At 60.2% G+C, this 26841-nt stretch overlaps 1 protein-coding gene across 1 annotated transcript in view; it reads left to right on the forward strand.

Annotated features, from left to right (window-relative positions):
* Positions 1 to 10519: 10519 nt before the first annotated feature.
* The window catches only part of SLC9A3 (solute carrier family 9 member A3), a 39433-nt gene continuing 23111 nt past the window's right edge, over positions 10520 to 26841 (forward strand). The window contains exon 1 of the mRNA XM_049648325.1: positions 10520 to 10828. Within this exon, the coding sequence (XP_049504282.1) occupies positions 10621 to 10828 (208 nt within the window). The 5' untranslated portion in view covers positions 10520 to 10620. The remainder of the gene's footprint in view (positions 10829 to 26841) is intronic.

The raw sequence follows: 26841 nt of genomic DNA on the forward strand, positions 1-26841 counted from the left end.
AGGAGGCCAGAGGGCCGGTGCATGCTCCCTGACCTCTCCTGGCCCTGTGGCCCACAGTGAAATGCCTGGGTCTTTAGGGGCCAGGCGGCCCCTCTTGGGTCCTCTTCTTCCAGTGGGGATGGGCTTCTTGAGAGGGCTCATCTGTGTTCGGGTGTCTCTCGCGAGTGTCTGAGCAAACAGGTCTGCTCAGGCCTGGACCAGCACAGGATGGCCCCTTGATGGGCGTGCTGCACTTGTTAGCGGGGTGGGCCTCTGTCCCACCCCCAGGCCTGCCCAGGGACAGGAGTCTCTAGGGGGTCTCAGAGGCCTGGAAGTCCCAGGTAGCAGCAGAGGCACAGACTGTGGGGGACATGAGGCATGCCCGGGGCTGCGGGCCCCTCCGGCCTGGGCACCGATGCGGCCCCCGCGCGGAGCCGGCCCCTGCCTAGAGGCCGGGTTTAGGGCTCTGCCAGAGCCACAGGGGCAGCAGGCACAGGGCTCTCGCGTGCGGAGCTGGGCTGATGGTGAGAGGGATTCCCCCTTTCCCAAAAACAGCAGCGGGAGCCAGGCGGAGCCGTGCTGGCACACGGTGTCCTCAAGGGTGGGAGCAAGCGGGTCCTCCTCTGCCCTTCTGACGAGGGCGGCCCAGCTTCTCTGGGGGCAGGAGGGCGCCCGGCGGTGTGTGCTGGGACCTTGACTCTGTGCCCCAGGACAGTGAGTCCCCCCAGAAGCCGTCCCGTGCCAGCCAGGTCTTGCATGAGCGACATTCCCATCTGAAAGGCTAATTTGTGTAAATGCATGCTCTCCTAGGAATGTGCCTTCCCCACCACACACGCTCTGCACATTCCTCTCTGTGAAAACTTTCCACTGTCAGGTGAGTGCTGCTGGGCCCGGGGGGAGACCGCATGCTTACTCCCCCAGGAAGCCCCCTCCCACGCCTCTGTTCCCCATGTCTTTGGGTGTGGGTAGTACCTGAAGTAGTCAGAGTCCTTGGTGGGGAGGTCAGGGACAGAGCGGCCCTGACCACAGGACCTTGGTCGATGCTCTGAGGCTCAGCGAAGCAGCAGAGGATTGGGCTGCACTCTCACAATCAGTGGGTTTCTGAACTCAGACTCTAGCCACTGATCCTGCCTGTGAAACGCCTCAGCTCCCACCTGAGCCCCTCTGGGGCCCTGACGTGAGCTTACTGTGAAACCCCTGAAGACAGGGCCCTACAGTGGGGAGCACATGGCGTGCTTCCTAAATGGGGGGGGTCCCATTGGTGCCGGTGACAGGCCTCCAGGGGCAGCAGTGGTAAACCAGCCGTCCTACTCCTGCACTTGCCAAGGACAGTGCTCTGGGCTATGCTGCTCGGTGACGGGGTTCCCCGCAGTGCACAGTGGAAGCAAAACGGGTGGAAATGAGATACAAATGGGGCCAACGGTCACCCTGCCGCCTGCCCTGCTCCTGTCCACACCATCCTTGCCTGAGCCACGGATGGCCCCAGAGCCTGCACCCCTCGGGTGCCCTTCCCTCCCAGCAGGATCTCCAGCGGCAGGAGGGGGTGGTCAGCAGGGGGCAGGTTCACGGCAGGGACAAGTGTCCACCTTGGCTCCTCCCCTCCACGTCCCCTGGATGTCCCCAGCACCATCTGGGGTGCTCAGACCCATGGCTCACTCTGAGACCTCCCGCCCTCCACACGCCTGGGGGCTGCCGATCAGACTTCAACCTCTGCTTCCACTGAAGAACGTGACTCGAAGGACAAATGCAGGGAAACACAGAAGGGCCAGTTTTCAGAGCACGATAGTAGCTCTAAAGTTATTCCCATCAACAGCACTGCCATTCTTTGCAGAAATCTCCCCGGATTCCTTTTAGAAGAAATGCTATCAGGAGTGAGTATGTGAACAGAAGTACGTCCATCCCCGTGAATGGGGGCTCATCCCAAGAGCACCCAAGGCCTCCGGCTCAGGCGTGAGCAGCAGTCTCTCAGGAACACAATGTGCATTGTCCTTCCCCCGGCGGGCAGCACCGGGCTCCGAGGCCCTGGGAGCCTCCTAAACCCTCAGCACACACCCTATCAGCCCTTAGACAAACCCCAGATGCCCCACTCACCCCTGCCCGGCTATTGTCATCAGCCTTTCGGTGTGTGTTTGCTCTGGGCCTGTCCTGATACTCACTATTGATCGCCAGGAGAGGTGGGGCTGGGGCTGGGCAGGGAGGCCAGTGGCTCGTGGGCCCACGGGGACCTGGCCCACCTCCAGCAGCCTCAGTGAGAGCCCTGCAGGCTTCCGGTGCTGACGTGCCAGCTGTGTGTCGCTTCCATTTGGGAGGTCCGAGGAGCAGGGAACAGGTTGGCATACCTGCCCCGGGTTACCCCCGGTTTCAGGGATGGGCATTCACTGTGACGCCAGCAGGGGGTACCGATGGGTCCAGCTTGGAGCCCCGCCCACTTGTGTGCGCCACAGTGGTGGCCACTTGGGAGAAGCTGAGGCTCCTCGATATGAATAAGACGGTGCCCAAGGCAGGCGGGGGGTCTGGGCCAGGCGGGCCCCCAGAGCCTGCTCTCCCTGATCAGGCTTCTGATCAGAAACACGTGGGGGCTTCCGGGCTCTTCTGGTTCAAGTGGAAGTAGAAGTGGGAGCATCTGAGCTAGGATGGGGTAAAAACGGCGTGGTTAATCGACTCCCTCCTCCTTCAATAATGTCTACAGAGCCACCGTGAAGGGGCCTCAGAGGGCAGACCTGATGGTGACAGGGCCCAGCTCCTGCTTCCCACAGCAAAGGGCAAGAGTGCAGGAGGGTGAACTGAGCACCGGCCTGTGTTCAGAGGGCCGTCCACTCCCGGCATGCACAGCCCTGCAACCCTGGACGCACTGTCCACGCCATGCCAAAGGGCATCTACACACAGCGAGGGTGGGCCAGTCCCCAAGGCCTGCTGCACATGGGCAGTGGGGTGAAGCGGGCTCAGGGCACGCGGGCGGCAGGGTGAAGCCCTCGCTCGGCTGCCTGCTCCCGCTTATGCGCCCAGCTGCTCTGCCGCCCCCTGGATGTTTCCAGGGCTCCAGAGCCCTCAGCCAGCTCTCAGCCTCGGGGTCTAGCTGCAAGGACCGCTGCGCTGTCTTTAGGGGTGAATTAGCACTCGGGAGGGTGGGCTTGCAGGACTGGAAGGGGAGCCAAGAGCAAGTCTCCTGCAAAGCGGGCAGATCCATGGATGAGGCAAGATCCAAAGGCTCTGTATGCCGCCGCACACACCTCAGAGCCCCGGGGACCCCTGGGCTTGGGCGGGGAGCCCAAGGAGAAGACCTGGGTGATCAGTCAAGTGTGAGACGCTCCAGGGACGCCAGCTGCTGAACTCTGCATGAACAATGACTTCCAACGCAGTGATGCAGTGGGGTGGGCACACTTGGATCTCGGGAAGGTGGGCGAGATCCAAACTGTGAGGTCGTCCGTGTCTCCAGGCTCAAGACTCGTTTCCTGGCGTTTACACACGAGGGTCCCCTTCCCGCGTGTGGACCGAGCAGTTCGAAGGCACGTCTACGCTACATGCAGAACTCAGTCCAAATAAATGTTTGCTGAAGGGGAGTGAATGTAAAAGGAACACTTGGGGAAACTAACAAGGCCGATGAGGGAGAAGGAAACATTGGAGGACGTGGGTACAGAGCAAGCTTACTTTTCTTTGAGCAAAGTCTGGGTAAGTGCAGACACACAGGAGTCGCGTCCCTGGCAGGAGCGTTGCACCTGCCGCGGGATAGCCGTGTGCTGCTCTGGTGGAGGGTGAGCCCTGCCAGGCCCAGGGCTGTAGGCTGCAGGCCGCATGCCGGCTAGCTCAAGGCAATAGTTAAGAAAGGACGTGTGAAGACAAACCCTGTCACACTTGATGAGAAAGCAAAAAACACACTTTCAATAGATGAATAGATTGAAAGCAAAAGAATGGAAGATGATGCACCTGTCAGGCGCTGACCGAAAGAAAACTGGGACCACTGTATGAATGTCAGCAGACATCAGGAAAGAGTCTTTGAGATAAACAGGGACATTTCACACGACAAAGAGCCAGTGCAGCCTGAAGACACAGCCATCCTGTTAACACAGCCTAAATCACAGAGAGCAAAAACACACCTGAGACGACACAGCCACCGGCACAGATGACGATTTTAACACATCTCTTCGTTACTGAAATCAGTAAGGATCTAGAAAATTCGAAGAACGCAATGAAGCAGTTTGGCCAAGTGGGCAAAACCCCAGAGCACACGTCCTCACCGCGGGCACGTGGAATAGTCCCCGTAAGAGCCCAGACTCTAGGTCGCAAAGCAGGCGTGAGAAATGCGAAAGGGTTGGAGCCATGCACGTTCCCTGGCTGTGCCGGAGTGACACGGGTCTCGATGGCAGAAAGATCACAGCAGCAACCTGCGAGCATTCCGGAGGCAAATGCTGGCACGCACAGCACTTCTGAGCGACCCACGTCAAAGGGGAAATCGCAACAGAAAGTGGAAAATATTTTGAACTGAATAAGGCAAACCCAACATATTACAACCATGGGGTGCACCAAGGCCGTTGTCAGAGGGGACTTCACAGCTTCTAGGAGAAGTCATGGATTTAAGAAAGAGAAGCACTGAAAACCAATGACCAGAACTTCCAGTTCAGGAAGCCAGAAGAACATCGAAATTAGAGCAAAAGAATGAAAGGAGGGGAAAAGGCGTCTATGACACAGAGACATACAGTAGAGAAAATCAGCAAAACCCAAACCTGGTTCTGTGAACAACAACAACAAAACAACCATTACCAACGTGAGGCACAAACAGCACATTACAGACACAAAAGGATATCGTGAACTTGACAAACACGAAGTTTAGGTAAGTGGGCAAATTCCTTGAAAATAAAATTCACCAAAACGGATACAGCAAGAAACAGAAAGTCTGAATGGCCGTGCATCTAATAAGGTAAATTCATAATTGAAACCCCTTCCGCCTAGAAAAGTATTCACTGGAGAATTCTCCTGTGTCTTGAATATCTTTTGTTGGATTTTTCCCCCATGTACTTCATATTTTTGATGCTGGGTAATAGTGTTTCTAAATTAGTTTTTATTTTCTGGAAAGTTTCTTGCAGAGTATAGAAAGAGAACTGATTTCAGATACCGGTTTCGAAGCCGGTGAGCTTGCCAACCTAACTCATGAATTCCAGTAATCCGTCCCCGAGTCGCGGGTGTCGCATGTAGGCGACAACCACACGTGCGTGACTGACCCTTTCCTTCGTCGTGCCCGGACGCACAGTGAGGAAGGGTCCCTGACGGAGACCCCTGCGTGGCTGGGCAGCAGCTGGGGGCACTACCCATGTCCGCAGGAGTTATTTACCAGTTTGCGAAGAGACTTCCTCCTCGTGTGTGTTGTGCTGAGTGGATTTTCAATTTTACCGAAGGCTCTTTCTGCCCCCACTGGTACGTCCCTGAGCTTCCTTCTTCAGTTTGTTCACAGAGGAGCTACAGGAATGGCTTTTCCAATATCAAATCCCCCTTTCTTTCCTGATGTGCTCAGCTTGCTGAGTCCCTGTTTCCTTCCCCACACCTTTCTGAGTTCAGTTGTGAATCCTTGTGTTTACGATGGTTCCAGTCTTATGCCTGAACGGGGTGGGTTTCTCGGCCTGGCTGGCAGGGCCTGGGGGGGTGGACCGGTGACTGGGCTCTGGTGGTCTGAGCCTGTGACCCCATCTGATGGGTTTTTATGGGGCCCCAGAAAGGAGCTCAGGCGGGTGGTTTGCACCGGGTCTGTGCAGGCGGCACAGGGTCCCAGGGCCGTTTGTCGGGAGGGAGCACTGTAGTTCCAGGAGAAAGTCACAGCCTAGAGACAGTGCGGGGATGTCAGGGGGCACGGTCCATGGTTGGGGTCCCTCCCAGAATGGAGGTCTTGCTTCCAGAAAGGAGAGGGGAGCCTGAGACCCTGCAGAGTAAGAGGCGGGGCCCAGAGATGGGGGCCCCCATGAAGGGGGTCACCTGTGTCCGGGGATGCCGGGATGTGGCCGGAGTCCGTGTGAGGTCAGTGGGCAGAGGGGGCAGGTGGGGGACCAGGGAGTGATCAGATGTGGTTGGGGGGAGAGGGTCCTGTAAGAACGCAATGGAGTCCCCAGAACCACTGTCATAGAGGATCCCTGGTGTCCCCAAAGGCAGGGGAAGACAGGCCAGGCTCCCCGACTTGGCCAAGCCAGTGGTGTGGAGTGGGGTGTGGAACAGGGGTGCTGATGGGGTCTCTGACAGGGGTCAGGATCCCAAGGGAGACAGGGATCTGGGGCCCTGGCGGGGGGTTGGGGGTGGCTGGGACCTTGCAGCAGTGCCCTGCCCCCAACCTGTCACCCCAGGCCCGGGAGCCTCACCACAGCTGACCCCATGGTGCACAACCCCATCAGTGGACCGGTGTCCTGGGCGCACTGCCGAGGTGGAGATGTTCGAGCTGCTGTTTGGGACGAGATCCCAGCCTGCAGTTTCCCCCGACGCTCCTTACCTGCAAGCTGGGCTCTAGGTTACAAAGACCCGAGGCTCACTCAGAGTCTCGACAGACAGACCACAGAAGACCGGTTCCTCACAATCTGTGAGAAACACAATTTTCATGCAGCAATCACACAAGAAACAATGAATATGCCGTTGTGATGGTTTGGGCCGGCTCCATCTAGACGGGCCCTGGCACACAGTAGGTCCTCAGCAAACCGATGAAGAGCAGTCCCCGCAGAATTACCGGCTTGGAAGGCGGTTACATGGTGTTCCTGACCCTCTTTGGGAAGAGCTGCCGTGTGACCACTTGGGGCTGGAAAATAAGCTTTGGGGGATGAGGAGTGTGTGTGCAGCTTTACGGTGCATTAAAGACTTAACCTCCACCTCGTGTGTGTCGTCGGCAAAAGCATAAACAGATCCTAAACCTCGGTTTCTTTGTGCACAAGATGTTTTCAGAAATCATACGAACAAAATGCGTAACCCGAAATTACTGTGATGGACTAGATGGGACGTTTCTCACTTTTAATTTCTTAATTTCGAAGCTCATTTGCTCCAGAAGCTTAGGTAGAATGCAGGTGGTTTGGGGCTGGCTACTTGCATTATTTTAATTGTTTTGAGCGTGTTGTGTGGCCATGGCCCTTCCGTGGGTGCCATGGACTGAACTGTGTCCCCCCCCCTCCAAATTCATAAGTTAAAGTCCTAGCGCCCCCTGTGATGGTATTTGGAGATGGGTCTTCAGGAGGTAATAGGGTTAAATGAAGTCATGTGGGTGGGGCTTAATCAAATAGGGTTGGTGGCCTTATAAGAAGAGGATGAGAGAGAACTTCCCCTCTCTCCCTCCCCTCCTCCTGTGCTCTGGGGAAAGACCTGTGAGGACACAGCCCTCCACAAGCCAGGAAGAGGCTGTCGCCAGAACTGGAACTCGGGCAGAACCTTGCTCTTGGACTTACAGCCTCCAGAAGTGTGAGAAAAATAGATTTCTGTTGTTTAAGGTCCCCGTTCCGCGGCGCTCTGTTCTGGCGGCCCAAGCAAACGAAGACAGTGCACGTGCGGGCAAGCCCGCAGGTGACCCAGGCCGCCGGGAGGGTGGGGGCAGGGCGGCCACCGCACGCAGGCCTGCCCCGTGGCCATGGTGAGTAAGGCGGTTATCAGAACGTCAGGCAAGTTCCTGAGGACACTGCCCCAGACACCCTGCCACTCCCCGCGACCCAGGGCCCCAGGCACATTCGGCCTTGCTGTTGTGTGTGTTGTGCGCGGCACAACTCTGACAGGCGCACTCACAATTCTGCCCGCTGTGGGTGGCAGCCTAGCGAGCCGCAGCCCCGTCTGAAACCACACCTCAGTCAGAGGCAGAGAGGTCGTGGGGGCACCCCAGAGGGGGCACCGATGGACACGTGGTGTCCTCACCATCCTCAGGCACAGGCACCGCTGCCCCAGAGCCTTTTAGGAATCTGAAGCACAGGTCTGTTCGCCCTCTAGCGCCCACAGATCCCGCCACACAGCCCTGTCAGGTCGCACCATTTCCGGGGCTTGCTTCCTTCTGACCGGGCCTCTCCTGCCCTTGTCCTTGGGCATCCTGTGGCCACCTCTGCGGCATACCATCTGAGGGACAGTCCCCAGCACCGGCACTGACACCGGACCCATGAGTCCACACGATAAGGCTCAGCTACCCTGCCCTTCGAAGTGCTTCCTGGATCTCAGAAGCAGCACCCTCCCCCCGCCACCCCACCCCGGGAGAATTGCCGTGAGCTCTTAGGACAGGCTCTTGGTGAAAACCCCGGAGGGTGGAGTGGCCAGAGGGTCATCAGGCATCATAGCACATGCTGTTCTGGTGGGAATTTGGCCTTCCTGTGGAATGCAAGGGCACCATCTTCAAAGAGGACATTCTCCCTAAGGGTTTCACTCAAGAACCAGGAGAAAAGAACAGGGAAGGGTGTCTGGGCTAGGGGTGACCCCAATCTTGTCCAGCTGGCACTATCTCCGGGACAGGAGGCTTAGGGTTCCTGGGGAGACAAACAGACACGGGTGAGCTGGGGACAGCTCTCCAGCTCTCCTCAGCCCCCTGCACGAGGCCACCTAGCAGCTAGTCACGCGCTCCCATCCCAGATGAAGTGCTCAGCTCCGTCCGTTCCCCCTGCCCCTTGACCCTGGCCCTCCTCCCTTACCAAGGCTCCCTGGGCTACTTCAGAGGACCTTACCGCTGGAAAGTCCTCAAAGGACACCCAGTGAAGACTGAAGCCCTCTGCTGTATCTTCCCAAATAGTCCCCCACCCATTCTGTGCTCAGCAGTCCAGCCGGCTCACCCTGTTGGGCATGATTGGAATGCACTTTCTCTCTACCACACTACTGATGCCCACCTCCCATCAGCCAGAAACCGGGGAGAGGACCCAAGGAATAAAGCCACCCAGCTCAGCACTGTCCAGCCCAAGCCTCCGGGCACCCGGACATATATCCTGGTATTAGAAGACGCATCTGTCCATCTGCCCACCCACCCACCCGACTTCTCCTGAGTGCTCCTGTATGACAGGTACTATTTCAGGAAGGGGGGTTGCAGCCATGAACCTTGTGGGCTTTGTGGAGCCCCTCACCCATGGAACAGACACTCCACGGATGGGCAGTCAGCAAACAGACTGAGTGGATGATGTCGGAAGGCATAGAGGAACACGACCTGGAGGGAGGGGAGTTGGGATGTCACAACCGTGAGCTGAGAGATCAGCTATGGGAAAAGGAGAAGGTGACATTGGAGCAAAGACGTTGGGAAGCAGAGGGGGTGTGCCAGGGGAGGTGCCCAAGAGGGCAGCTTGGAGGTCAGAGAGAGGCCTGAGTCCTGGGAGAACTGGGCCTTCCCGCTGAACTGCAGGCTCCAATAGGAGAGCAGGACAGAGCAAGTGGGGGGGGGGTGAGGGCAAGTGTGGGGGGGGGCCGGCGGGGGGGGGGGGGGCGGGGGCGCGGGGGGGGGGGGGGGCGCAGGCAAGAGGCCTTTGCAGCAGCCCGGTGGCGGCTGGACCTGCTTGGTGAGCAGTGGCTGGGCTTCCTTTGTATTTTGAAGGCAGGGCCCACAGGTGTACTGAGAGACTGAAGGAGTCAGGCCTGCGTCCTGGGTCTGGGGCAGGACAGCAGGAAGAAGGGGCCACCCAGCGCTGAGGCCGCAGGGTGGGCTGGGGAAGGGAAGGAGGGGGGCAGTCGCCTGGTCAAGTCTGAGGTGCCCATATAAGCTATCACGGATTACTGCTCAGGCAGGGGGGGCTGTGGCTAGTTGCCGCTGGAGGCCAAGCCCTCAGGTAGAAAGGGCATTGGGGTCTGAGCCTCCCAGCTGGGCTCTGAGGGCCGGGGTGGAGGGTCCCTCAGGGAAGAAACAGGGCCACCGTGCAGGGGGCAGGGCAGAACCACTTGGATCGGGCACCACCCCAGGTTCGGTGGGAGAGGACCTGGTTTCGGACGACTTGTTCCAACTGTTAGGAAATGCAGGTGCACATTGAAGACATAGCTCAAGGCTTGCGCCTGGCCCCCTTCTGGACCCTGGGGCCTCCAGTGGGGTCCACAAGCCCCAGGCCCTGCATCTCTGGATAAGCTTGGGGCCAATGTGCCCGCAGCTGCCCCAGGCAACTCGGGAGCGGAGCTAACGCCACTGAGGGGCGCCCGAGACACCTGGAGCCCACCAAGCCCCCAGCCAAGCCCGCAGGGACCGGTCGCTGCCGCGATCCCCCCCTCACCCCGCTCCGGGGAGGCGGCTGCTCAGAGTCGCGCGCCTGGACCTCCCGGCCCGCGCCCTCCAGCCCCTGGACAGGGACAGGGTGGGACGGGGAGGCGCGCGGGCCATAGAGGAGGGAAATAGAGGGGCCCCGCGCGCGGGAGTTCGGAGAGGAGGTCAGGGAGACCGGTCGGCCCCGGGTGGGCGTGTGCAGGCTGGGCTGGCGTGCCAGGAGCGTGCGACGGTGTCCGTGCTCGCGTGCGCGCAGCGGGGGCGGGAAGGCCCCGCCCCGGGGCGGGAGGGGGCTGCTGGATTAAAGGCCACCGTGGCGGGCGGGGACCGGGACAGGAGCCCGCACCCGGCGAGCGCTTGGCTCCGCGCCGCCCTGAGAGAGTCCCTGGAGGGGGCGGGGGGCGCGCCCCGCACGTCCACCCGCCCGGGAGCAGCAGGACCCACACGACATGCGCGTCCGGAACGGGCGCTGAACGGTGGCGGCGATGTCGGGGCGCGGGGCTCCGGGCCCCAGGTGCGGGCTGCTGCTGGCGCTGCTGCTGGCGCTGGGCGCGCTGCCGCGGGTGCGGGGCGTCGAGGAGCAGTCTGGGGGCGCGAGCCAAGGCTTTCAGGTGGTCAGCTTCAAGTGGCACCACGTCAAGGACCCGTACATCATCGCGCTGTGGATCCTCGTGGCCAGCCTGGCCAAGATCGGTAAGAAGCCGGGGGTCCCGGCCCCGCCGCGACTTCCTCCCGCGCTTGTCCCCGCCGGGTCGCGGGGTGGGGCGGGGCGGGGGGCTGTCTGCGCGACCCCGCCCGCGAGTACAGAGCTGTGCTCCCGCGTTCGCGCTCCTGCGCCGGCTCCGCAGTCTGCCTGGCCCAGCGGCAGCCGCCCCGCGGTCGGGCCTGGGGAGCGCCCCGTCGGCCCCACGTAGGCAGGCCCGCGGGTCAGGCGGGGCGAGGCGGGGACCGCGAGCCTGGCCGGGCCCGCAGCGGCCACGCCGGTCGCCGAGAGCGACCTCATCCCCGCCAGGCGCGCGCAGCCCCGGGTCCTGGGGTCTCGCGGTCGGGGCTCCCTTGCCGGCCTGGATCCGCGAGCTCCCTCGGCCAGGGGTTGTGTGTGTCGGGCTCGTCCAGCTGTTTCGTGCGGGGAGGCAGCGCCAGCTCTTGCCATCGAGCCCTGGGGTGATAGGCGGCTCCCAGGGCAAAGGAAAGTGGGGCCGCTCGAGATTCAACCCGGCAAAATCCTATTTGCAGGAGCGATTTTTCCGTTGACAGTGCTTCTCCTCCCAAACCCCTGGTCTGTGGGATTTCTCATAACTCGCTTCAGTGAGCCAGCAAAGGGGGGGCTGCTGGTCGCTCCCGGCCAAGGTGACAGGAAGGTCAGCTTCTTAAAAGCTCATGGGGACCAAAGTTTGAACGCGTTGGGCAGCGGGCAGGGAGGGTCTGGGGAGGCGGTGGACGCGCCTGGTAACTGACTGGGCGGAGTCAGGGGAAAGGACACCGCCCCAGGGATCAGCGGGAGGCTGGGATTTGGGAGTGGGGAGGGGCAGGAGAGGGGAGAGGGCTCTCCAGGGCCTTGGGCTCTGACCTTTTCAGCCGGCTGGAGCGTCGGCGGCGGCTCTGGGGACAGCCTGCGACAGAATTTGAACCTGGGGTTTGGATGCCTGGAGGGCGGGCAGCACTGGGTTAGCTGGGTGCCCATCCACCCTCCCTGCGCTTCCCCGTCTGCTTTCTGCTTCTTGAGGGCACTGTCCATCCCTCTGCCTCCTCCCGTTTTCTCAGGCATCTCTTCCCTGGCCCTGGCTGCCTGGTCTGGTGCTCACTCTGTCCCACACTGGGCTTTCTGGGACACCGGAGTAAACCTGAGCACCAAGGTCTCATCCGTGTGTCTCCTCCGGACACCCCTGCTGGGGGCAAAGGACGCTGGCCGCTTTCTACCGGTCATCTACTGGACAGGTCCAGTCCCGGGCTGGGGCTCTGAGAGCCCTGTCCTGACTAACACTCACACTGCCTGCACCACCACCACCCCCCCACCCCCGGAACTGACTGTTTCTGGGGCTGAGTGGGGGCTCTTGTCCTCTGCCACCTTTTCTCTTCTGCGAAACCACCACCATAAAGATGACAATGTGCGCGGGGTGAACCCGTGACATTCTGGGGAGCCACACAGGGACATGGAACACCCCTGTTTCCTGAAGCAAATGCTTTCTTTGCAAAGCTGGGGCTTCCCCGAGTCCAGCCGTGGCATCTGACATTCCAGTGACAGCTGCCCGCCCAAGCTGCCAGTGGCCCTGAGGGGAAGCTGCCGGGAAAGGTCTCGCTGACCAGAGTATTGGCCCCAGGAGTTTGTCACTCACCTGGGAAGAGCTGTGGACCTGTGAGTCTCCAGCGCGGCCAGACTTGTCCTGAGGGGGACCTCTCCAGGGCAGGGTGGCCACCCGCTCCAGCCAGTTCTGTTTCACAGTCAGAGCAAAGCCCAGAGTTCGTTTTCCTGCCCACACTCACTTAAAAGGGCTTGTGGTGCGAGCACCACATGCTCATTCCATTGTTGTCTGGGATTGCTGACCCCCCTCGAAGGGGGAACAGTCAAGCCTGGAGACCAGGGGTTCTAAGGACAACATGGAAAGGACCCCAAGGGAAGGCCTGTGGGGCTGACCCAGCCTCCCCCCTTCAGGGCCGTCCTGCTCTGGGCCAAGCCATGCCCCGGCCCTGCCCACACCATCCGTCCCTTGGGCTCAACCCCTTAGTCCTGTACCCTGGAATCTGCTGCACTGACCCTGCCCAGGTCCCCAAGGTCCTCCTGGTGGCTCAGTATGGTCCTCGGGTGACCCCCACCTCGGCCCTTTCCTTTGCAGTCCCCCAAGCCCCTCCACTCTGTCCCTTTGCCCATAGTCCCTCAGACATCGTTTCTCCATCCACCTTGGGACCCCACCCCCTACTGCCTCTGGCCTTCCAGGGCTCAACATCCAAACCAAATCCTAGCAAACAAGCCGGCCCTACAAAGCAAGATCTACATCAAAGAAAGCGGTCACCTCACCTCAGTGGCCTGCACTCACTCTTGACCAGATCCACTGAGTTCCAGCTCCACCTCCTCCCCGGTCAGGACCCCCACCCACCCCACCCCCATCATCCATCGTTCTCTGCAGAGAGAAACAGAGACCTAACCTGACCCACGGTTATACCCCAGGGGTTCCCCAACGACTGGCCCACCTCCCTGCCCTGTGGCATCCCCCACTTCCCGACCCACATACCTGGCCCCAGATCAGGACATCGCCCAGGCCCCTCCCAGTGCAGCCAGCACCTGCGCACAAGCCCCACAGAGCGCTCCTAGCCACGCCTTCGTATGCATCCAGGTTGGGACCCGAGGCCGAGGCCGTGTGGCGGTGTGTCCAGCGTGTGCAAGATGAGGGCAAGCTTTGGGTCCCAGCGTCCTCCCTTCTTGACTCCGCAGTCCAGGGCTCATGTTCATGAGACTCTCAGGCCCCTTTGGTCATTGGAAATGGTCAGGCTATTTCGATCTCAAGGTGCAGGAGCAGGAGAAGAGAGGGGTTTCTACTGATTTCCAAGCATTTGCCAAATGTCTTATCAATGGTTCCAGGTGTTTATTTTAGTTTCGGTCAGATTTCTTCCAGCCACGGGTGGTCAGGGCAACAGGGTGAGGGGGCCTGGAACAGACAGGACAACTAGGTGCGGGGACCTGGGACAAACAGGACAATTAGGTGCGGGGACGAGGGACAAAGCAATAATTCATGCCAATGTTTTGAGGCAGCTGCTCCCCTCAAGCAGCTTTGGCCAGAGGGCAGGGTCATGGCCACCAGCAAGCTGGCCCAGGAGTCTGGGGTCAGCCCTGTGGCTGCTGAGGTCACGGACCCACAACCCCTAAGACCCCATGTCTGGAGCTCAGCAAAGGACTTACTGTTTGCATCTGGACCTCCAGGGGCCCCCTGCCCATAGCTGCATCTTTAGGAAATTCAGAAGGGGAGTAGGGTGCCACTGAGGCCAGGGAGCCCACGCACGGGTGAGGCCTGCAGGGCCAGAGAGGTTGAGGGACCCACTGCAGCGGTCCAGTGTCTGCCCCTGGGTGGGGGGTGATTCCCTCCTCTGGACCCCTGGGTGGGGGGGTGCTGAGCCTGCAAAGGCCCAGGGTCTTGGGCCTTGGACCGAGCTGGGCCTTTTCCCCTTAATTGCATTCTCTCTCCTCAGACCTTCCTTGGAGGCCAAAGGCTGGGCCAGCACGAGGCCCACATTGGCCATGCATAGGTCGTGAGGCAGCAGAGCGTGGGGTAGAGGGCCCGCTTGGGTGGTGGGGATCCAGGTGGCTTCGGGAGACAGAGCTCTGGAGTTGTGCCCAGGAAAGGTGCCTTCTGGAGGAAGAGGCAGGTTAGAATGTTGGAGGCCAGAAGGGAGACCAGAGGGAGGCAGAGGGGAGGCTGGAGGAGGCCAGACCAGCACAACCAGACCCTGGAGAACTTTGATCTCTATACCCGGGTGGCACAAAGAGGAGGGAATTGAACAGACCTGGGCTCTCAGATTATTGCCTTGGTTGTAGGTCAGAGAATGGACATTGGCGAGGTGGGGGGGGGCACCAGAGGAGATTCTGGGGAAGGGGCAGTTGTAGGTTGACTGGGTCCATGTATTCCCAAGCATTAGGTAGGGGATATTTCAGTGGACAGATGTGGCTCAGGTATCCAGCTGACATCCGGGTGGGTCCAGGGCAAAAGGTGGGCAGTGAGTCAGGTCAGGGAGGAGCCTCCTGAGGGGGTCGGGACCCTGGCAGTGAGGAGGCAGGCCTGAGCCATGAGACCCCTGGACAGGACGGGCTACACTTGTAGCGGCCGAGGTGAGGGGCAGTGTTGGTGTGGGTGGGCCAGTGAGAAACCCAGTTTGAGGCCCCCTGAAAGTGCAGCTCGCGGTGTGCAGGGGCCGGAGGCCAGGGGCTCCTGACTCTGGCTGGCTGGGAAGTGGTGGCCTCACCCTCTGAGCCTGAGAGTCTGTGCTGTCTACACCATGGCCTCTCTTGGGAAAGGGGGCGGCCTGGGCTCACATCCCACCCACCCAAACCTGGCAGAAACACCCCCAGGAGGACCCCAGTGGCCGATGGGACCATCTGGCTTCGAGGGCTGGAGGCTCAGGGGTGGTGGCAAGTAGTCGCTCCTGGTCCCCCTACCTCCAGCACCCTTGAGGCTTTGCAAGCCCTCCCCTCGATGTGATGCCTCCCTCTTCACTCCTGGTCTTGGGGGAAGAGGCCCCGGGGGGGTCTTTCAGTGGGAAGACCGGGGCCTGCTGTGCAGCGTCCAGAGCCTCTGACCCACGTTGAGCCTCCACAGGAAGTTCTTCTTCCCTGTTACGCTCCAGCTGGAGCGCAGCCCTGGGATCATGCCTTCCGACACGCTAGCTGCTGGCCCATCTATCCAGTTTCTTGGGCCTCAGGGCCCCGTGTTCCTGGCCCCAGTTCTCGTTGCTTCCAAAGTGTTTTTCCTACCGTTATGATTTCACCCTTGAGTGGGGGCACTTACGCCGCAGGCCTGGGACGTCCCTGGGTATCCACCCACATACTCCGTTGTCTTGCCCAGGCACCTGGGGAGCCGGGGCCACTGGCCCAGACACCCCGCCTAATCCACTGTTTCTCTGAGGTACAGCCACAGGGGCTGGGCCTCTGCCCCAGGCACATGCCCAGGCTGTGGGGGAAGCCAGGGGGTGGTATTTACCTCCTGGGGTTAAAACCAGAAGCTTATGGGTTTTACTTCATGTGCTCTGGTCCAGGACCAGGAGCCCCTGGGGCTGAGCCTCACCCTTGTCCTACTCTCTCCTGTGGGTTCCTGGGCGCTGTCCATCATGCTCTCCTGCCTGCCTCCACTGAATTTGCCTTGCTCCTCTGGGAGGAATGCATGAGGGGATCTGGAAAAGGAGGAAGGGCAGGGCAGGTGCCATCCTCCCAGGGGTAGATGAGCCAGTGGGCCCTAGTGGACCCCAGTCCTGGCAGGACCCAGTAAGTGGGCCTGGAGTCGAGACCCATCATCCAAAGCCTGGAACCAAGGGCCCTCCCAAGAGCCTCTACCAGATGGAGGTGTAGAGTCTCGCTTTTCAGGAACTGCTCATGGGGGAATTAGCCCCAGGCTGTAAAGCAATCCATGGGCATTTGGAGCTAAGGTATAACACTGAAATATTCCAAGGAAAGAGGGGCAAAGGTTGGGAAGTGCTGATAGCATCCAGTCCTGCTTGCTCATGGAAGGGACTCCCCAGAAAGGCTCTGCCTGGGCCAACTTCCTGTAAGCAGAGAGGTTCTTGGCCTTATTCCCAAGGCACCAAGCCCCTTTGCGGGGGTCTGGACCGTGGTCAGGGGAGTGCACGGTGCTCTGTGATCCAGTCGCAGACCTGTCTCTGTGCCCTCCTGACCTGTCCCTCACTCAGCCTTGCACTTGGTTTCTCCGCACGTGTGTCAGGACACCCCCTCCCCAGTTCTTGCCCCTCGAGGACGGGGCTGCGGGTTCCTCTATGTCCACATGGGTTGGAGGAGAGTTTTCCTGTCACACAGGCCAGGCCCCCGAGCCGGGGGCTGAAGCTTGCGTTCCCACCCATGCCCACGCACCGTCCCCCAGTGTCCGAAGCCCTGCTGATATCGAGTTTTACCTGGAGGGGTGGCCAGGGGGCGGACGAGGGACGGGCTCTGCTCTCTGCCACCTGCCCTGCCTTGGCACCTGCTCATGGCTTCCTTCAGAGAAGGCCCCTTTGACTTCTCCTGGCCGGGTCCTGGGACAGGACCTGTTCCCAGGAGCACAGGGCCCACGGCTCTGGCCACTGTCAGGCATCGGGTCCGAGTCTCCAGGCCTTGGGTGCTTGGCTAGGTTTGAACAGAGCCTGCTCAACCAGCCTCTCCGTCCTGGAGCCCAGACCGGGTGGTTTCCTGCCTGGGCTGTGGGCAGCACGGTTGGGGTCCCTGTCCCCGGCACCTTCCCTGGGCGGGTCTCTGCTCCCACCCTGTGCCCGTGCCTTCCCTCCTATCCTGCCTCCCAGCCCTCCCTCCTGACCTTCCCTGCCTCTCCTTTCCCATCTGTCTTCTCTCTCTGCTCAGGCCAGGGGAGAAGGGGTGCTGAGTGAACCCAGGTGCTGCGGGGGCCCCTCCCCACCCCGGCCCTGCCTGCAGAGCCTGTGGGACTGGAGGATGACAAGCTCAGGGGCCCCTGGGCCAGGGGGCAGGTATCCCACTAGTGAAGGCGGAGGGGCTGGTGGGGCCACACCCGATGGGTGTGTGGTGGCTTCCATCCTGGCTGTGGCCCTGGCACGTGTGGCTCCCCTAGATTCCAGTGAAAACCCAGACTCCACCTGGTCACGCAAGCTACCTGGCACCTGTCCCGCCTTCCAGCTCACCCCCGCGCCTGAAGCCCCCACCCAGTTCTTTGGTTCAGCCAGGTCAGCGCTGTGAAGGCAGGCACTGCGTCCGGCTCGTGCTGCGTTCTCAGTGCCCGGCACCCCGCCTGCCCATCTGCATGGCTGAGAGAAGGAACGCAGCCCTGAAGGCCGGCTTCCCGTTTGTAAGTTTTGTCCAGACCATCCAGGCTCTGGGCCTGGGAAGAGGCTCCTTACCCGAATTCCTCCCCCGAGTTGCCACACAGCCTTCTGAGAACACCACGCCCGTGGAGGCGGGCAGCCCGTGGACAAGCACCGCCAGCGTCTGCTCAGGGCACGGAGGGCGCGTCGGGGCTCAGGGTGGGGAGCTTCTCGGCCCACACGGTGCTCAGCTGGGCAGGCCGGGTCCCCGGAGGAGGTCGCACCCCGCCTGCACTAACGCACGCTCCCCCACCGGCTGACCGCTGCTGCCAGTTCACCCCCAGTCACGCCTTCCGGAACAGGACAGAGCAAACCCACTGGGTCAGGACGCGCGGGCTCCAGGGACACAGGCGTCTGCGTGGGTGCCAGCGCCCTCACGCTCCTGCGCTGAGCCTGGGACTTGGGTCCCGGGCGGGTCAATCCCATCAGCACAGCAACAACTTTTGGGGGGCATAACTGGTCTGATTTCCTTTATTGAAGCAATCTTGAAATCCTTGATTTTTAGCAGCTGCAGCCCTGGCTGCCGGACGAGGCCCCCTCAGTTTAGTGCTCACTTGACAAACGTCAGGATGTGGTACCAACAGAGCAGCCCCAGACCCCCCAACAAGTGCAGGTTCCTGTGGGGGACAGACGGATGACATCATGGCACAGGATAAATGGCGTCATGTGCTATAGTGAAAGACGAATGAGGAGAGGCGGACAGTGCAGGCAGAGGAGAACCAGCCCTGTAACGAAAGCGTTTTCAGGAGTGGATCAACCAGTGCGAAGGCCCTGAGGTGGGCATGTGTAGGTGTGTCTGAAGAGCAGCAGGGGGCGGGCGGGGGGAAGCCAGCCAGTGGGGTGTGGACGGTGAGCTCAGAGGGGCCGGCAAGGCAGCCAGTCACAAGCGTCACAGGGAAGAGGGGCCGCCGAGGCTTCTGAGCAGAGTTGTGCTTGGCTCCACCGAGAGCGACAAGGCTGCAGGGAGGGAGGGGTGGCAGCAGCTCAGAACCGTCACCTCATGAGCTGGGCCTTCCCTGGGGCATTTGTAACGCTGGCACAACCCCTCTCATTTTATAAGGCTCTTCCCATAAACATGTGCAGAATAAACGAGTCAGAAACCATCCATATGTGCTCGGGTCTGATCAGAGGTTAAGGTCACAGCCTGCACCTGTGAGGGTCCGTGATGTCTTGGGCACTGAAGGGCCCTGGCCAGGCCGTTCTGCTTTGGCCCCAGTGCCTCCAGCGTCCCAGAGGGCACAGGACTGGCGGGCGGGTCAGGTGCAAGGAGGCCGAGGGTGCGCGATGCTGCCCCACCTGACCCCCGCCGCCCATTGCCCGCCAGGGCCCTGTGTCCTTATGGCAATGACGGGTGGTGTCTGCACAGGCGAGGGCCATGCTGGCCACCCTCCAGGTCATGCGAGGTGCCCCAGCTGGGCCAGGGACCTGGGGCTTAGCCTCACACGGGCCTTCCCTCGGAGCTCACTGTGTCTCAAGTCCACATCTACAAGCCAAGCTTTCATCCATCCGCTCTGGAAAGAAGTGAGAGCCCCGTGCTTCGCTGGAAACATAGGGTCAGAGTCCAGGCTATGGACTTCCCATCTGAGGGGCAGTGGGGATGAGCTACGCAGGAAGGGGGGGGGGCCAGCTGGAGTGAGCGGGGTTGGGAGCAAGTGGGCCAGGTGAAGGCAGCAGCCCAGGGGGCCCAGGTGGGGGTCGAGGCCACTGGGCTAACGATGGAGTCTGGGGGTCTGTGGACAGATGTGGCCTTGGCAAGCAGATCGGCTCTGGGAGGCATCCTGTGAGCCCCTCGCTGGGACTTCCAGCCTCTGGGGGCAGGGTCAGCCCTGTGCTCAGGAGGAAGGGTGCAGGACTGTGGGGGGAAGGGCCGAGTTCTGTTTCTTCCTTTCCTGGGTAAATCAGGAAGCCTCAGTGGATTCACCACCCGCAGAGCTCTCATGCTAAAGTCCAACCGTGGGGCGCTCTCAGCCGGGGAAGGGTTTCTTGCAAAGGCAAAATAGGAAGTCGCAAATGCCTGTTTCTGGCAGCTTGTAGGACAACATAAAGGGTGGAAAACCACCAGCTCCTGGGGGTTCCGTTTCTTCTTGGGTTTAACAAGCCCCGGAGCTTGGGGTACAGTGGACGTGGGCCTCCCACCCTGCCACCTACTTTGCCTTAGAACGCAGCCCTCACACGCTGGGTGCTCAGTGCAGCTCACCTTTGTCCCGCCAGCTAGACGTGGACCGAACAGGGCAGCCCCACAGGAGGACCACACGTGTGCACTCACTTGGTGTCCACATGCGTGTGTGCACTGCTCCTGTGTGCTGGCTCGTACAAGGTGGAGGGCGGCAGCCTGTGGCTGACGATCGTGTTCCCCACGAGGCGGTGGGCTCGAGGCTGCTTCCTCCTGGGGTCCTGTGGTACCACGTACACCTCTGTAGCATCCACACTCCCTGTGGGGGCTCAGGGAGGAGTGGGCAGACATGGCAGGTGCTCAGGGGGTATTTGGTGAATGATCAAGTTATTGTCGCCACCCCCCACGTCCGAGGGAGTGGCCCCATATGGACTGTCAAACGCTGGACAGAGTCCCAAGGGAGGCTCCTTGCCCAAACCCAACAGAAGCAGCTGGGCTTCCAGGGGGTGGGCTGGGAAAGACCCTGGGGTAGAGGAGGGGGCTGAAGCCGCCTCTTGGCCACCCCAGCGGAAGCGGCCCCCCAAGAGCTGTGTCTTGGGGCCACAGAGGCCTTTGCAGCAGGCCCCTGGAGCAGGCCTGGGAACAGGTGTGGTCAACACCAGGGCTAGGGCAGCCGCAGCCCCCCCTCCCATACTTCACAAAGGCCAATTCAGAGGCCAGACTCCCCAGAAGTCAGCTAGTGTCGCCCTGTGTGCTCAGTGACAGCAGAAACTGCATAAGCGGGCAGGGTGCAGTGGTGAAGCGGGCCGTGCCTCCGCCTGGGGTGCTGCCGTCCTTCCCGCGTCCTGTGGCGGCACAGCCTTCATTCTGGTCCTTTAGCGGAGGATCGGGAAGGGGACCAGCTGCCTGTGTGACCCAGGCTGGGCCAGCCTCAGGCCTCGGTCTCTCACAGGCGGCTGAGGAGCTCGGAGGGATCAGTGAGCTCGGTCCAGCTCGGTCCCCCAGGGCTGGCTCCAAACAGCTCGAACCAGGGCCTCCGGGGGCTGGGCTGCGGCCAGGATCCAAGCTCAAGGGTGTCCAGGGTGGGAAGCAGGGGGGAGGCGACGGTCACCATTCCCGCACAGCCGCTGCCCAGCCAGGCTCCTGGCGGCTGGCCACGTCACACATCCGTGGGCAACCCCACGGGACTCGAGGGCCCTCCCGGGCCTCCCGACCCCTGCCTGGTCGGTTGCTGCATCTGGGGAATGCCTGCGGCCTTGCAGTGGGCTAGCTGCCCTCCTCTCCAGCAACCTGGCCTCCTCAGCAGGGACGTGGCTGACCACATTTCCCTCAGATGCGGCTGGAGAGCGGAAGTTAGCAGGTGCGGCGCGCAGATGCATGGAGGGTCCTGCAAAGGTGCCTGGGGGACGTTCTGTGGCCTGGGCGGTCCCAACAGGGGGCCCGGCCATAATAACAGGCCCACTGACACCAGCTGCCTGAAAGCGAAAATGCAAAGACAGCCACACGGCAGCTACAGACGCCTGTGTCCAAGACGGCAGGTGAGAGCCAGGACCCAGCTCTGGGGGCCCGTGTCCTCCCACAAGCGGCAAGAATGGGACTCGGCAGTCCTGCCCCCACACGCCCGCTGCCTGCAGGCTCCTGGTGCCGCCCTGTCCCTGGAGTGGGAATGATTTTGTGGCTTCATCCTGGTGGGTGCTGGCTTGTACCCACCAAGTGTAGCTGGAGAGGGTGTTCTGTGGATTCGGCCAGGCCTGCGAAGGAACCCTGTGTCGGCCCCTCACCCGTGTGCCTCAAACCGCGGCCACCAGTGTGCCTTTTCTTCCTCCTCCTTTTCCCCTCCCCCAGTGCAGTGTGGCTAGGATTGGGGTGGGGGTCACCTGACCGCCATTTACAAAATACAGTTAGTGACCAGAGCAGGGGCCGGGGGTCCAGGTGTGGGCAGGTCTCAGCACAGCCCTTCCCGTGCACCTTCCCCCCCCCCCCCAGAGCTTGCGTTTCTGGGGGTGAACCGGTGAAGGAAGGCGGTTGGAAGTTTCTGAGAAGGCCCCCAGTGTCGAGGGTACAGCCTCTGTTGTCAAAATCCTTTACTCATTAACTCAAAAACGCCGAGAACATTCCGACGGCTGGGGTGCCTTCAGCCCCGGGCCGGCGTGAGCCTTGGCCTGTGCCCTGCATTTTGGGGCCCCAAAGCCTGGAGGAGCATGTCTTTGCCCAACACCCACTCCGGCTCACGTGAGGTGCTCCCACGAGAGGCATTGGCAGATGTGGGATGGGCGCGTGTGGCTGGCCGCCCGGGGACAAGGATGGGCCCTTCCCACCCCCCGCCCCCTGACCATGGTGTCCAGGGCCGGGAAAGCTGACCCCCGCGCCTAGCGCTCCGGGACCCTCTTCCCACCCCCCACCCCACCACAGAGTCCTCCAGTGGCACAGCGGGTGGAGACTACCGGGATTTGCCTCTGCACCTCCCCCTCCCCAGGACCCCATCTTGCCCTCAGGGCACCGGGCCCTGAGGCCCCTGCAGCTGGCTTTCAGTGTAGAATCCTGGTTTTCTTGTGGCCTGAAGATTAGTTCGAGTGTCACGAGCTGAGCCGCGTGAAGCTGGGGAAGCGTTATCTGTCCCCGAAGAACAATGGTGCCTTCCCAAGCCAGGGGCTGGGGGGCCACTCCTCAGACCATGGCCGGGAGCCAGCACGGAGCCCAGCGGAATCTCGGAAGTAGACCGGACACAGCGTGGTGGTGTCTGCTCCCAGGAGAGGGACAGGAAGGAGGTTCTGTCCTGGGGTGGCTGAGGGCAGGCAGCCTGTGAGCTGAGCGGGGCCAGCACACTCCGCCCCGGCCTCCTGCACCAGCCCACAGGGCCACGCTGTGCTGTGTTCGGCCTAAATCCACATGCCGGGCCCCAGCGCCTATCTGTGGGAAGCGGGGGTAAGTTCTCTGCTTTCCCGTTGACAAGGTCTTCCTCCCTGGCGTCCTGTGCCTTCATCGAGGGGAGCAGGGGAGGGTCTGTGGTCCTCAGGCAGCCTGGCAGGAGCTGACTGTCCTGCCCACCAGGGCTGCAAGGGGAGGCCACACGGGGCCCACGGAGGGTGTTTGTGGGTGCCGTGATGGAGGTGTGAGCGTGCCCTGGTGAGGACACGCGGGCCACAGCACCCTCAGAAACCTTGGAACCGTCCCCTCCCGTGGAGCTCCTGTCCTGGGAGGGCCACACGTCAGGCTGTTTCCGGGGAGCCTCTGTCCCAGCTGGGAGGGGACGGGGGCGGGGCGCGCCGGGGCCTGCGGCGTGCGCCCAGGCGGGCCATGTGGCTGCGTGGCCGTGTGGCCCCAGGCAAACCTTCCCCTCGGAGAGGCTCTCGCCTGACCCGTCACGAGGAGCGTGCAGCTGTCCGCTGAGGCCAGCTTCAGGGTAGACCTGAAGCCCCAGCCGCGCCACACTGCACGGGCGTCACATGGGCCTGGCTCTGCCACAAGCTTTGCCACGTCACGTGGTTCCTGGGGTGGGGGGTGCTTCTCCCGCCCGCCTGCCCGCACTTGCTCACACAGCTCACAGCCACGTGTGCTCACACCTGCACCCTGCACACCCACTCGTGCCCTCTCCTGGCACCTGGCCTCCCCGCTGCTCCTGCCTCACACACTAGGAAAGCTCCGGGCACCGTGGCGCCCTCCACCCTGTGCCACCCTGGCAGCCAGAACCCCACACCGCACCACCCCAGTCTGGAGCTGCCCCTTCCCCGTGGGTGGCAATAAACCCTTCTCGGTGAAACGGAACAAACTTGGTTTTGTTCCGACGAAACCCGGCAGCATGCGAGCGCAGTAGAGTCACGACAGACCGCTCCCCGGCCGGCACAAAACCGCAGGCCGCTCACCCCCGGTCGTCCCTCAGGGCGAGGAGCAAGGGTGTTTCCTGGCCTGCCCACCTCCCTCCCTCATCCCTAAAACACCGTCACGTCACCTCCGTCCCGGGCCTGGCCTCCCAAGCCTACCTCACAGCGCAAAGGCATCCCCCACACCTCAGCAATGCTGATTTTCAAAAATTAATAGACCCAATTTTTTAGTGAAGGTGAAAATGTACGCAATAATTGAACAGGTGGCACAGAGAGTTCCCCATACCCACCGGCTCCCCCTCCCCCCTCTCCCCACCCCCCAGTGTCCCTATTGTTGACATCTTTCATTGCTGTGATATATTTGTTGCAGTTAATGAGCCAATATTGATGTATCCTTATTAACTGAAGCCCATGGTTTACATCGCGGTTTGCTCTTGTGTTATGTATCTTACAGGTTTGAACAAATGTGTCATGACGTGTATCTATCATTATAGGATCATACAGAGTATTTTCGGTGCCCTAAAAATCCTCTGTGCTCCACCTATCCCTCCCTTTCCCCATCACCTGGACACCACTGATCTTTTTACTGCCTCCGTAGTCTCTGCCTTTTCCAGAATGTCGTAGAGTTGGAATGCTGCTGTGTGAGGATTCCAGGAGGTAGCCTTTTCAGATGGATTTCTTCCCCTCAGTAACGTGCATCGAAGATTCAGCCACGGATTTTCCTATCTCGATGGTTCGTTTATTTTAGCGCTGAATGATACTCCACTGTGTATGTAGCACGGCTTTTTATCCATCCAGCTACTGAAGAACAATCTGGCAAGTACGAGTAAAGCTGCTGTAAACATCCATTTTCAGGCTCTTGTATGGACATAAGGCTTCAACTCCTCTGTGTAAACACCAAGGAGATGATTGTTGGGTCGTATGGTGAAGGTATGTTTGGTTTTGCAAGAAACCGCCAAACTGTCTTCCAAAGTGGCTGCACCGTTTTGCATTCCCACCAGCGAGAATCTCCAGTCGTCTGTGTTGTGGATTTTAATAATTCTAATAGATGTCTAGTGGTACCTTGTTGTTTTAATCTGCGATCCCCTAATGACGTATGATATTGAGCTACGTTTCCACGTGCATATCTTCTTTGGTGAGGTGTCTCTTTAGGTTTTTGGCCCATTTTTAAATTGGATTGTTTGTTTTCTTACTGAGATTTGAGTTCTTCGTGTGTGTGGGACACAAATCCTTTATCAGATACATGTTTTGCAAATAATTTCTCCCCGCTGTGGCTTGTTTTCTTGCTCTCTTGACGTGGTCTTTCTCAGGCAGTTCATTCATTTCAGTGAGGTCGGGCTTCCCTCTTTCAGGGATCGTGCTGGATCTAAGAAGTCATCACCAAACCCAGCTAGGTTTTCTGTCCCACGATCTTCCAGGAGACGTATAGTTCTGCATTTTACTTGTAGGTCTCTATCCGTTGAGAGTTCATTGTTGTGAAGGCTGTAAGGTCTGTGTCCGGACTCATTTTTCTTCACGGGGACGTCCCGCCGTCCCAGCAGTCGCCGACAGGACCACTTTTGTTCAACTGTGTTACCCGTGCCCCTTCGTCAAAGACCGGTGACTGTGATCACTTGCGTCTGTTTCTGGGCCCTCTGTTCCGTTGCACTGATCTGCTCGTCTGTCCTTTCAGCGATCACCGTGGTCTCACCTGAGTCTTGAAGTCGGGAAGTGTCAGTCTTCAAATGTTCTTCAAGGTCGTGCTGGCTGCTCTGGGTTTTTTGCCTCCGTATGATAAAGTAACAGGCTGGAATTTTTTATTGGGATTGCATTGTGTCCGTGGATCGTGCCAGGAAGAACTCACCGCGTGACCGTGCTGAGTCTTGCCATTTGTGCACGTGGACTATCTCTCCATTTATATGGGTTTTCTTTGATTTCTTCGTCCAAGTTTGCAAGTTTTCATGTAGGTTCTGTACACATTTTGTTAGATTTCTACCTAAGATTTTTTTTGGTTTTTGTTTATTTTTCTTTTTTTGGTGTTGATGTAAATGGTGTTATGGTTTACATTTCGAATTCCATACCTTTATTGCTGGTTTATGGGAAAGTAATGGACTTTGTATACCCTGAAGTCTTCCATCACTTTCCGGGATTTTCTGCACAGACATCATCTAGGACTCGTTCTGCCCCTGCCCCTACCCCTCCCTGCCCAGGGGGCCAGCCGCCTTGTCTTGTGTGCCTGGCTTTGCTAGCACACGTTGGGCATGTTAGGCTATCTTGGCCAGGACCATTCATGTGGGTGCACAAGGCGGGAAGGGGTTGTGATATGACTCAGCAGCTGTGGGTCTCTGGCCAGGGGAGTTAGCACAGAAAGCCTGCCCCACCCCCACATGCTTGCTCTCTAAGTTCTGGTGTTTTCCACCAAAATTTCGGTGCTGAACGTTGTGACTACACAAACTGTCTTCACAGCCGTGAGATAGCATGGGACTGTTTTTCCATTCCCAGTACATCCTTTTGTTTTACCCGAAGTCATTGACTAATCTGTTGTTGGCACAGTTTTCTATGGATTTAAGTGGTTCGGCCCCAAACTCCCAGAAGGCTGCTGCATGTGGCAATGTGCTCCGGGCCCCTCCCCTCTCCGGGCACAACACCAGCTCCCCCACACTGGGCACCCCATCTCCTGAATCTCGTGCCTTCTTGTCTTGGGGAGAACCCCCGTTTGGTGGGTTCATTCTCCACCAAATGTGGTTTCTCCGTCTGTTACTTCTGGGGACTGGCTGTGCAGCAAGCTGAGCCTTGACAAGCAAGCATCAGGAGCAGGCTGACCCCTCTGGGTGAAGCCTAGAAATCAACTCCCTGCCCAGGAAGGAGGCATCACTCCAGGCCCCTCCAAAGTTGGTGTCCTGCCCCTGGCCCAGTGCCTCGTGTGGGGTCTCCTCCCTCCCCCCCCCCCACCCCCCCCCCTCGTGTGGGGTCTCCTCCCTCCCCCCCCCCAGCCTCCTCCCTCGTGTGGGGTCTCCTCCCTCTCCCCCCCCAGCCTCCTCCCTCGTGTGGGGTCTCCTCCTTCTCCTCCCCCAACCTCCTCCCTCGTGTGGGGTCTTCTCCCTCTCCCCCACCAGCTTCCTCCCTCATGTGGGGTCTCCTCCCTCTCTCCCCCCAGCCTCCTCCTTCGTGTGGGGTCTCCTCCCTCTCCCCCCCCAGCCTCCTCCCTCGTGTGGGGTCTCCTCCCTCTTCCCCCCCAGCCTCCTCCCTCGTGTGGGGTCTCCTCC

This window comes from Panthera uncia (assembly GCF_023721935.1).
Source record: "Panthera uncia isolate 11264 chromosome A1 unlocalized genomic scaffold, Puncia_PCG_1.0 HiC_scaffold_17, whole genome shotgun sequence".
In the NCBI taxonomy this organism is placed as follows: Eukaryota; Metazoa; Chordata; class Mammalia; order Carnivora; family Felidae; genus Panthera; species Panthera uncia.